Source organism: Poecilia latipinna, unplaced genomic scaffold, assembly GCF_001443285.1.
Source record: "Poecilia latipinna isolate Pla-1442-1.1 unplaced genomic scaffold, P_latipinna-1.0 Scaffold2817, whole genome shotgun sequence".
NCBI classification, from domain to species: domain Eukaryota; kingdom Metazoa; phylum Chordata; class Actinopteri; order Cyprinodontiformes; family Poeciliidae; genus Poecilia; species Poecilia latipinna.
This window is the reverse complement of record NW_015115433.1, coordinates 134,022-145,386: the sequence shown is the minus strand read 5'-3', so window position 1 is coordinate 145,386 and position 11,365 is coordinate 134,022. Positions and strand designations below refer to the sequence as shown.

General features: G+C 49.3%; 1 protein-coding gene across 2 annotated transcripts in view; it reads right to left on the bottom strand.

The window, feature by feature from the left end:
* Positions 1 to 74: 74 nt before the first annotated feature.
* LOC106939270 (spectrin beta chain, non-erythrocytic 1) overlaps positions 75 to 11,365 on the bottom strand; it is an 88,586-nt gene continuing 77,295 nt past the window's right edge. For both annotated transcript variants that reach the window (XM_015021630.1, XM_015021629.1), the window contains 16 exons: positions 10,717 to 10,919; positions 10,533 to 10,623; positions 10,301 to 10,447; positions 9,479 to 9,742; positions 8,836 to 9,060; positions 7,902 to 7,991; positions 7,288 to 7,566; positions 6,723 to 6,853; positions 6,390 to 6,594; positions 5,359 to 5,733; positions 5,166 to 5,252; positions 1,898 to 2,055; positions 1,688 to 1,826; positions 546 to 630; positions 278 to 474; positions 75 to 204 (listed from right to left, as the gene is read on the bottom strand). In XM_015021630.1, the coding sequence (XP_014877116.1) occupies positions 112 to 204; positions 278 to 474; positions 546 to 630; positions 1,688 to 1,826; positions 1,898 to 2,055; positions 5,166 to 5,252; positions 5,359 to 5,733; positions 6,390 to 6,594; positions 6,723 to 6,853; positions 7,288 to 7,566; positions 7,902 to 7,991; positions 8,836 to 9,060; positions 9,479 to 9,742; positions 10,301 to 10,447; positions 10,533 to 10,623; positions 10,717 to 10,919 (2,769 nt within the window). In that variant the 3' untranslated portion in view covers positions 75 to 111. The remainder of the gene's footprint in view (positions 205 to 277; positions 475 to 545; positions 631 to 1,687; positions 1,827 to 1,897; positions 2,056 to 5,165; positions 5,253 to 5,358; positions 5,734 to 6,389; positions 6,595 to 6,722; positions 6,854 to 7,287; positions 7,567 to 7,901; positions 7,992 to 8,835; positions 9,061 to 9,478; positions 9,743 to 10,300; positions 10,448 to 10,532; positions 10,624 to 10,716; positions 10,920 to 11,365) is intronic.

Sequence of the window (11,365 nt, the reverse complement as noted above, 5' to 3'; positions counted from 1 at the left end):
CCCTCCCAGTCCTCCCAGTTTTCCTCCCAGTCCTCCCAGTTTCCCTCCCAGTCCTCCCAGTTTTCCTCCCAGTCCTCCCAGTCCTCCCAGTTTCCCTCCCAGTCCTCCTCCTCACCTGCTCTGGGCTGCAGCCTCAGCAGCCTCTGCCGGCTGCCTCTTCCTCTCCTCTTCCTCTTGCCTTCTTCTCACTTCCAGTAACTCCATCTGGACAGAGAAGCAGACAGAGCGTCCGGTTCTGGTTCCGGTTCTGGTCCTGGTCCGGTCCGGCGGGCCTCACCGTGGTCAGCCTCTCCAGCGCGGCGAAGCGCTCCTCCCAGGTGGCGGCGGACTTCTCGAAGGCCTCGTGGCGCTTGATGAGCTTCTCCACCTCGTCCACGCTCTGGCCCATCTCCCGGCTGGACAGGTACGGCTCCTGGCCCAGCAGCCACGCCTCGGCCACGCCCGCGTCCCGCGAGAACTGGTGCACCTCCAGCACTGGGGACACAACCGGGGGTCAGAACCGGGCCGGGCCCGTCGGAACCGGCGGAACGGGTCGGACGTCTCACCCAGCCTCAGCCACTCCCAGCGGTCCTCCCACTTATCGATCATCTCTTTCCTCTTGTCCGTCAGCTGGAGCAACTTCTCCTTAATCTGCAGCAGGAAACAGAAACACAGTGAGCAACTGGGAGAACTGGGAGAACTGGGAATCCATCCTGGTTTAATCTGTCTTATCAGAGTACTGAGCTTTAGAGGAGGTCAAAGGTCATCCACACAGACCAACAAACTGCTGAGTTGGAACATCCTGTTCAGTTCCTGGAGTGTTACTGGCTGCAGACTGGTTGTACTGGTTGGAGGAGAAACCAGTCAACAGTCCATGTGGACGCTGCAGCTGCCTCTGTGGCCACTAGAGGGAGCTGGAGATGAGAGACTTTAGCCAGAAATGTTCTGATCCAGGACGTTTCCAAGAACCCAGAACAGAACCGGGCCTGACCCGGTTAACTTTGGTTTCCTGAAAACTGAAAACCAGCCGAAACACTGAGATCCTGTGCATCCAGAGCGACACCAGCTGGTTTGAGCCGGAACTGATCAACATTTTGATGATCAAACATTTTGATTGGTAATGAAGATTTAGACGATGGGAGGAAACGTAAAGTTTGTTTCTGGTTTCTAAACTATCGCCTGCATGATGTTTAACTTATAACTTTGTATTTTATAATGTAAAGAACTTTGAACTGCCTTGTTGCTGAAATGTGCTCACAATTAAACCTGATTGATCGATTGATTGATTGATTGATTGGGTTCAGTTAAACACTATAGCAGGTCTTTTTAAGTGAGTTTATTCACTTTGCATTAAAATCACTTTTAATCTGAAATGATTTAGATTAAAGGTACATAAATTTAATTAATTAAACATTAATTGTTGGTTTTATTGTAACTTGTTGTATGATTTTCTGTCCACTGGGACATAAATAAACATCTGAAGCTGAAATCTGATCTAAACTGAAGTCGTAGAGCCCAGAACCATGTTTTATATTTAATAAAGCCGAGACGGATCGTTTCCTGATGTTCACCCCATGGACCAGCAGCTGCTTTCTGATCAGCCAGCAGGTGGCGCTGCCCACCTCCTCTGCAGCGTAGTGCTGTCCAGCAGGTGGCGCTGCCCACCTCCTCTGCAGCGTAGTGCTGTCCAGCAGGTGGCGCTGCCTACCTCCTCTGCAGCGTAGTGCTTCCGGGCCAGCAGCGCCTTGCCCAGCTCGATGCAGGCCGTGAAGCTGTCGTTGCGGGCGTCGATCTCCGCCTTGATGCCCTGGTGGTTGTTCATCAGCAGCTCCACCGACGACACGTCCCTGCGGGCGCAGCGGCAGAGGTCAGAGGTCGCCCGGCCCGGCAGCGTCCCTCTGGGCGGAGCGGCTCCTACCTGGGCTTCTCCTGGGCCTCGATGAGCCGGATGACGTCGTCCATCCACAGCATCAGGTCCCGCACCATGCTGAAGAACCGGAACTTGTCGGCCGTGTCCAGCAGCTTGGAGCGCCGGGCCTCCGCCGCCTCCAGGAGGCTCTTCCAGGCCTCCAGCACCTGCAGGGACAGACGGAGACATGAGGGCCGGCTGGACGCAGGGCAGGGGACGGGAGGGACGCAGGGAGACATGGTGGGACACGGAGGACATGTCCCCATGGCAGACAGAGGGAGGGAACCAGCTGCAGCTTTAACTCAAACCAGCGCCATCGTCGTGCAGCAGCAGAAGCTCTGAGCAGAAAACAAGCAGCTAGCTAACGTTAGCCTGCTGAGGCTAAACAGGAAGTGATGTCACAGGATCCATCTGAATTAAAGCTGATTGTGTCCCGTCGGCATCACTGAGGCTAAAGTCCAGCTGACCTGCAGAGGCTCCGGATCCAACCAGAACCAGAACGGCTCTTAAAGCTGCAGTACTTTATAGAAAATATTTTTTTACATATTTGTTGTGAGACAATCTGTATAAATATTAATCTCCTTCCTTCTGCCAGCGCCAACTAGAAACAACCAATCAGAGCGTGGGGGCGGGTCTTAGTGACGTCAATCACCCTCCACCTCCCCCTTGTTCTCTGCTACACTGCAGTCGTCAGGAATGCTAATGCTAATTAGCAGAGCCACTGATGAAGGTGGATAAGCTGTTTTCCTGTTTAAGTTGTTTCTCTGCCATTAGCATCTTTAACAGCACATACACAAGGTGATTGACAGCATTAAGCCCCGCCTCCTGGCTCTGATTGGTTGTTTTTGACTGTGCGTTTCTTCAGCGAGGAGATCGATGTTTTCACAGATTATCGGTCTCATAAACTGTTATGTGACAGTTTGAACTGTAAAAACATATTTTTGATAAAGTCGCATCGTTTAGCTTCAATGTTTCTGACCCGGTGATGAAGGTGTGAAGAGGAGGCGGTAACCATGGAGCCTCCTCCCCAGCTTCACTGTCTGCTCACCTTGTTACTGCAGGAGCGTTTGTTTTCAGCTTCTCAGCAGCCCAGCCGGGTGGAGAAGACCGAGACAAACGATCCCAGTTTGAGATGAGCGCTCAGCCAGAGCGACTAAAATGTTTCTGAGCTCATTTTAGTCCAAAGAGGAAGAGGAGGAGAGGAAGAGCAGCCAAGTGATGCAAAGCTGGAGGGGGCGGAGTCTCACCTCTCCCTTTCTCTTCTGGGCCCACAGAGCGAAACGCAGGGAGACACACAGGGACGGTCAAAACACAGCAGCAACACGCTAACATGCTAAAGTGCTAACACGCTGGCCTGAAAAACCCGAACCAGCAGAATCCAGACGGGTCAGATCCAGGAAACACCAGCCTGACATAAACATGGAGGTTAAACTACGGCTCCTCTGGTGGGACAAAACTCAGAATAACTCAGAATAATCTGACTGCTGCAGCGTAATCCGACATTCACAACATTAACTCAGGAGGAAAATAATCCCATATTCACAAATAAAAACAATTTTAAATAAATGGAACTATTAGATATTAAATATTTATCTTTGGAGGAACTTATTGAATAAGTGCATGTTCCCAGGGGAAGGAAAATGATGTGACACCGAGGCCTTTTCTGGAAGCCATGTTGAAGTTTGGAAGTTTAACTGCAACAGTTTTACAGTTTTTACTCTTATAATGTCAGGAAACTGCAGCGAAAGGGTTTGACAAGGTTTCCATGGCAACCATTCCCTGGTTTACTTTAACTATGCCACTGATGTCAGGTCAGATGAGCCTGAATCATTCTGTCTGGGTCAGAACCAAAGGATGAGGTTAAACCCGTTCAGGCCACTGCAGAGTAAAGTGGAGGCTCCGTGATGCTGTGGGCTGCAGGAGGCCGAGAGTTCATGAGATCTGAAACATTTAAACACGTCTTCATGATGGAGAACGACCCGAAGCATCAAAACTACTTCATCCAGAACCAGAACCAGGACTCTGGACCCGGTGCAGAGAGATTCTGGACCTGAGGTGAGGCTGAAGCAGTAAATGTGTTAATTATTCCCGTCATCAGACGGTTTAAATTCACCAGAGGAACATTTTTATCCGATCCAGTTAAACTGCTGTTAAACATGAACTCAGACAATCTGACATGAAACCAGCAGGTTAAAACCACAGCGGCGGCTTTAATCTGCTGTCCCGGTGCTGAAGCAGCAGCAGGTGAGTGAATGTGTGGCGCTGCGACCTGAAGAGGCTAAAGGCCTCTCCCAGTAAGACTGGAAATCACCTCCAGTTATCTAAACCAGTTTAAACCTGAAACAGAAACTGGAGATGAAGCTTCATCAGGCGAATAAACCTTCATCTGTAAACAAAGCAAACAGTCCAGATGCTCAGACCTGCAGGGACTCAGGATGAGAACTGATGACACGTTGATCATTAAACCCCAAGAAATGTTATGTTTTTAACTCATATTCATGGTTTTACCAGTTTTGTGTTCAGGAGTCAAACTTCAGTAAAGATCAGTTATTTTGCTCCAGTTCACAGCTTTTTGACCATTCCCTGTGTGATGTCACAGTGTGTGAGGAGGAACATTTAAAGGGCCGGTATCATAAAACCAACATTTTCTATCTTTCCATCCTGTTTTAAAGTTTTTCCCTCATCAGAATCAAACCTGCAGTCCTTTAATCTCCATGGCAACCATTCAGCTGCAAAACGCCTGGGTGGACCTAGCCCCGCCTCCGAGGCACAGCTCCTCCCACTCAGCTCCTTCAGACTAGCCAGCAGCAATTAGCAAACAGCTGCTGAGCTCGTTATAGGAGCTGCTGCTCAGAGAGACGCTGGTGAAAACATTAAAGGGTTAAAGAGGAGCCATGTTGAGACGACTTCCTGGAGGCTGAGCTTCAGGAGTTCTTAAAGAGACAGAGGCCCAATTTCAAGGCGATAAATCAGGAAGTGACATTTATTTAAAGTCATATTTGATATTATAACAACCGAAAGTAACAGTTACTAGACTGTCCTATACAATGTGAGTCTGTGCCTGGAAAACCCATGATACCGGCCCTTTAAGCCCTGGCTCTGGTATAGTTAAAGTAATCTGTGCTGCTGAGGCTTTTCAGGTGTGTGGAGGAGCAGAGGGCTGATGTGATATGAGAGCAGCAGCCGTGCAGCATGCGTTGCGCTGAGAGCAGCAGTGGCACTGTCTCTTTAAGACGTGTCTCTGGTCTGATGAGGGAGCAGAGTGCTGGTCTCTCACCTCTCCTTCTCTCTTCTGGATGTCGTCGGCTTTATCTCCGGCGTACGCCGACTGCAGACGGACGGCGTCTTCCTGCAGCTGCCGGACCTGCAGACAGACCGGTCTGAGCTCAACAAACTCCTTCATGTTTCTACCTTACTAACAGGTTGGGTGCCGGGCTCTCCGGGCGCCGGGCTCCCTGGCTCCAGCGTACCTGCGTGCCCAGCGCCTGGATGTCGTGCTCGAAGGTGGTGTGCATCCTCTGCAGAGTCTCCACGGTGTTCTGGTCGCGGCCCAGCTCCTCCGGCAGCTTCTTGTGTTTGTCCAGGATGCGGTGCAGGATCTCCTTGGCGTCGTGGTAGAACTTGTGCAGCTCGTAGGAGGCGGCCAGGATCTGCGTGCGCGTGTCGATGAGCTCCAGCAGGTCGGCCCAGGCCTCGTTCAGCCCGTCCTTCCACTCGGCGATGGTGGCCGCGTCGCCGTGGCCCGCGTTGATCAGCTCGTCCGCCAGCTTGTTAACGCCGTCGACGCGCTCCTGGCCGATGTTCCCCGTGTCGCGGGCGAACTCTCGGAAACGTTCCTGCAGCATCTGATCGGACCAGGAAAGGTCAGAGGTCAACTGGATGAAGCAGTAGCTCATATTCCACATTAATATTCATGTTTTCCTTGTTTTAACCGAGCGTACATTAAAACGCTTAGTTTAAAACAGTAAAGAAATCTTTTTAAATTTGTTTTTTGTTTTGATTCTAACAATAAAAGTCAGAAAAGCTTCAGAGAAAATTATTTCAACATCTTGGTAGTTTTGCTCTGGATGGTTGTTTAAACTCATAAAACAGTTTAACTGCCACAAAACATTCAGGAGTTAAAAAAAGCTCTGCATAAGAAATGTTAAAAAATTTTTTAAAAATATCTTATTGTAGCTAAAATGGAAGAAAAATATTCTGGTTTTGTTTGTGTTAAAAGGATCATTTTAATTTGTACAAATGGAAATGAAACTTTAAAGAGTTTCACCTTAAACTGTAAAAGTTTATCAGAATAAAACCTCAAACAGACGCAGGTTGGAGCTTCTCTGCATTTTAACTTTAGTAGTAGTTTAATTTCCCTTGTAGTTCAGATAAACAAACCTATTTTTGTTGATTCTGGTGATAAATGAATGATTTTCAGTTGTTCAGATGATTAAACTTAAAACAGTAAAATATAAAGTTTATCAGAAGGAAACCTCAGACGGAGCAGATCTCGTCTCACCGTGACGTGCTCGTAGTCCTGGCCCAGCTCGTGCGACCCGGCCACCACCTCCCTCTCGGCGATCCACTGCTCCAGGTCGTCCACCTCCCGGTTCAGCTGGAACAGACGGAAACGCTCGTCCAGCTTCCCGCGCCGCTCCTCCGCCAGGTCCTTCAGCCCCGCGTACAGCTTGTCCACCTGCGACTGCCGCATGCCGATGCGCTCGCTGCGGCGGGAGGACACAGGTCAGGGTTGGCTCCCCGCAGGGGGCGGGGCTAAGGAGCGGCCTCCCCGCAGGGGGCGGGGCTAAGGAGCGGCCTCCCCGCAGGGGGCGGGGCTAAGGAGCGGCCTCACCTGTCGGGGTGTCCTGCGGCCACCAGGCCCCGGCTGGTGCTGGACAGCTGATGGACGGCGTCGGCGTAATCCTCCACCGCCTGCTCCAGGATCTGATGCTTCTTCAGCATGGCCACCGAGCTCTGCTCATCCTGGACAAAGGTCAGAGGGGCTGATCAGAGGTCAGACAGCCTGCTGAACCGGGTCAGAGGTCAGACTGACTCCTCTCTGCTGAACCGAGCTGCCAGAACTCAGCGACGCCCAGGAGGAAACGATACCAGAACAAGGAAGTGAAAGGAAAAGAGAAAGACGGGAAATTTACCGACTGGGGAAATTTAAAAACAACCAAACAAGAAACAAAACCTGAAGAAAATGGAAAAAATGAAATAAAGTTAAAAGATTCAAGAAAACGATGGAAAATAAAAAGGATCTGGAGTTTAAACAGATATAGATCTATATCTATATCAGACATTAGCTCTACATATACAGCTCTATAGATCTATATCTATATCAGACATTAGCTCTACATATACAGCTCTATAGATCTATATCTGTGAACCAGGAAGTGTTTTCTGGCCCCGCCCACCTTGGCCTTCTCCTCAGACATCATGTACAGCTCCTGCTCGCTCATCCAGGCCTCGGCCTCCGCAGCGTCAAAGTAGTACTGCTGGGCCTCGTGGGCCTCGCCGAGGCGGGAATGCCGGTTCTCCGTCTCCTTCCGGATCCGCTCCCACAGCGCCTGCAGCTCCGTGAGCCTCTGCCGGATCGGCTCGGCCGTGGGGCTGCCGGCCCGCAGGACCTGCTGGCTGCGCTCAAAGATGTCGTCATAACGAGGCTGGTGGCCCTGGATCTCCTTCTGCAGCGTCTGCAGGCAGGGAGGTCACACACACACACAGAGAGGCAGGTCACACACACACACACACAGAGGCAGGTCACACACACACACACACAGAGGCAGGTCACACACACACACACAGAGAGGCAGGTCACACACACACACACACAGAGGCAGGTCACACACACACACACAGAGGCAGGTCACACACACACACACAGAGAGGCAGGTCACACACACACACACTCTGGGTCAACATGGTATCGGCTCGCTGCATGGTGTTTCCTGTAGTTTCCTGTTAAACTGTGTAGATGTGCGACAGCAGTCGGGTTTCAGCCGTTTCCAGGTGATAGGTCAAAGGTTACCTGGTTCTTCTTGATGAGCAGCTGCACCGTCTGCAGGTTGTGTCCGTGGTCAGTGGACGTGGCCAGAGGCAGCCGCTCCTCCACCCACAGCTGCACACAGAGCAGGAGGTCAGACACACCAAGAGGAGTCAATCTGGTTTCCATAGAAACCAAGAACCAATCAGCCGTCAATAAACACCAAACAACCAGCATTTACAGAGAATTAAATAAAAACAGATGGTTTCTTTAGACACATTTGATCCACGAGCAGAAATAAAACTTCTTAAAAGTTCTGACTTTTTAATTTTAAAAAAAGATTTTCTCAAATTATAAATGTCTCTGTTTGGAAATGTGCTGGAATCAGTCAATTATCTGGTGATAATGTACTGTTATGTATTTTAAACATAACTTACAGAATAAACTGCTTCACCTCATTTAATACCAGAGCTGATTATTATTTACAGATTGAACAGATTAATAACACGAAAAGCTGACAGCTGGAAATAATCTGGAGAAGAAGAAACCATGATTGTCCTCCAGCAAATATTTAATAACTTTATTTAAAGTTTTTTTTTGTTCCTGTTTCTGCAGATGCAGAATCTTTATGTAACCTGAAATCAGACAAAACAAATATGTTCAAATAACTGGAAACGGTTCTGCTGCGTTTACTATGGTTTTATTGAAACCAGAACCATCAGAACCACCAGAACCACCAGAACCATCAGAACCATCAGAACCATCAGAACCACCAGAACCATCAGAACCATCAGAACCGTGGGGTCCAGACTGACAGTCCTCTATAAAGTGAAAGTCTGATATCAAACTTTACTGTGAACTCGGTTCTTCTATGAAAACAGAAGTAGTTGCAGCTTTAACGTTTGTTCCTGGTTTCATGTTGATAAAGTGAACCTGGAAATGAACAGAACCAGAACCAGAACAGGAACTGCGGACTCACGATCTCGTCCTCCACGTCTCTGTTGAACTGGTGGATCTCGCGGGACGCCATCAGGTTGTCGCGCCTCATCTTGAGCGGCGCCAGCAGCGCCTGGAACTTGTTCTCCACGCTGATGCGCTTCCCGTCCGCCTCGTCAGAACCTTTCCCCTCCTGGCTCAGCGCCTGCGACTGCTTCTGCAGCTCCTCCACCTCCTTCTGACGCACCTCCACCTGGCTCTCCAGCATCTGCAGGAGCAGCAGCACAGGGAGCTGCCATCAGTGACCGTGTGCTTTCTGAGCGACATCATGGTTTATTACAGGGTCCAAACTTTCTGCCATGAGAGCCACAGGCCAACCTGTTATTAATCTAAATCACTTAAAGATAAATTAACTTTTCAGTAATATTATAATTTACTGAATGTGTGTAGGGTTAAAAGCTCCTCTCATCACATTTCCATTGATCCATCATCGGGTCCTCTGGGTTCGGTATAAATCAAAATGGCTGAAGCCAACCTCCCAATCACATCAGAGTCAGTTTATTGATGATAACTGGTCAGATATCTGATCAAAGAACAGATGATGGAGGTCTGAAGAGTCTATCATCAACATCAAAGAAACCCCTATAATCTCTGCTGTACTGGTTTAACTGGTCTGACTGGTCTACCTGCTGCTTCTTCAGCATGATGTTGACGGAGGTCAGGTCTTTGCCGAAGTCGTCAGACTGCAGCTGGCTGTCCATGCCGGTCAGCCACTTGTCCAGGTCGGCGCAGCTCTGGGTGAAAAGCTCGGCCTTGTTGGCGTCAAACAGACACTTGGCCTTGGTCTGGGTGGTCGACTCAAGGTCGTCCCACATGACCTTCAGGGACGCCAGCTTCTCCTTCACCATGGCCTCCGTCTCTGGCTTCTCTGCCGTCAGCGCCTGGCCGTCCTGCAGCACAACCACAGAGCTTAGCCCAGGGAGCAAGACACGCTAGCCTAAAGTTAGCATTCGCTTAGCTTTGAGATAAGCCAGCCTGAAGATAGCATTAGCTTAGCTTTAAGATAAGCTAGCCTAAAGTAAGCATTCGCTTAGCTTTGAGATAAGCTAGCCTAAAGTTAGTATTAGCTTAGCTTTGAGATAAGCCAGCCTGAAGATAGCATTAGCTTAGGTTAGACAAGATAAGCTAGCTAGAGAATCAGTTAGGGTTAGCTTAGGTAAGGATAGAAAATAATAAGCTAATTGAAATCAAGCTAAGCTAAGCCAGAAGCAGCTCTTTGCAGTGTAGCTTATAAAAATGCTATCTTTGTATGTGAAGAACTTTAAGGATTCATGTTTATACTAGATTCTTTTATCAAACATGTTTTCTCACTGGAACAAAGGAAGCTCTAAAGGCTTTATTTCCGTCAGAGCCGTTTCCTAAAGCCAGCTGAGCGTGATTTCAACAAAGTTCTGTGTTTTTCTTGCTGAAAGCTTGATTTACGCCATGCTGAGTGTTTCCCTCCTGACCTTTTCGATCTTGTCCAGCCACTCCTTGTTGGACTGCAGCTCGGCCATGAAGGCCTGGTGCTTCAGCCACTTGCTGTGCAGGTTCCTGGCCTCGTCGTACGTCATGTCCTGAGCCGTCAGCATCTTCTCGTTGATCCACAGGGACAGCTGGGGACAGAGACACGCTGAGCGTCCAAACCAGACAACCTGACCGTCTGCAAACCGTCTGTGACCTTTCACCGCCGGGCCTGACCTCTTGGCAGTCCTGCAGGAACTTCTGCAGGTCCCGGTTGTCCTTCAGCTTGCTCAGCAGATCTTTGGCCGCCTGCCGGTTCTTCTTGTGTCTGAAACAAACATCAGAAGTGAGTCCAGGTCCCAACCGGCCCACAGATTAATGAACTCGTTTCATCTGGAGGAGCAGACAGGATCTGTGCTACCTCTGGTCGATGGAGTCCACCTTCTCCTGGATGCGCTCGCTGTTGATGTTGCCATCGGCGACCAGGCGGCGCCCGGTGTCAACCACGCCGCTGATCTTTTCCTCGTTGGCGTCCATGGTGGTCATGAAGTCCTCCTGCTTCTTGATGGCGGCCTCGGCGCCCTCCAGGGTGGTGGGCATCTCAGTGTGGGCCAGGACGTACTCCTGAACCGAACACACACCAGAACTCAGACCAGTTAATATCATCATCATCATCATCATCACCAGACAACTCTGCTGCTTCTTCTCTTGTATTTCGGTTCACCAACAACTTACGGCTCAGATGTTCTAGTGCTGCTTTAATGATTCTAAAATGCTATTTCTTTTTAAAAAACTAGATAGTTTTTATAATTTTTATCCATTCCTGACTGTGACAGGCTAACCTCTGAGCCATATTTTTTAATCCTGAACGTTGAGTGTAATTTTCTCTGTTTTTCCTTGAATGAACATGTCACTGAGCCAGAGGTCCTCCACCAGCAGGGGGCAGCACCACACCTTCATGTTAATGAATCTGAACTTGTTTCATCAATGTGATTGAAACCAGAGGAACGGTTGAATGGACTTGGTCCGACAGGTGTTTTTTACCAGGTAAGGGTTGGGTATTGTGTGAC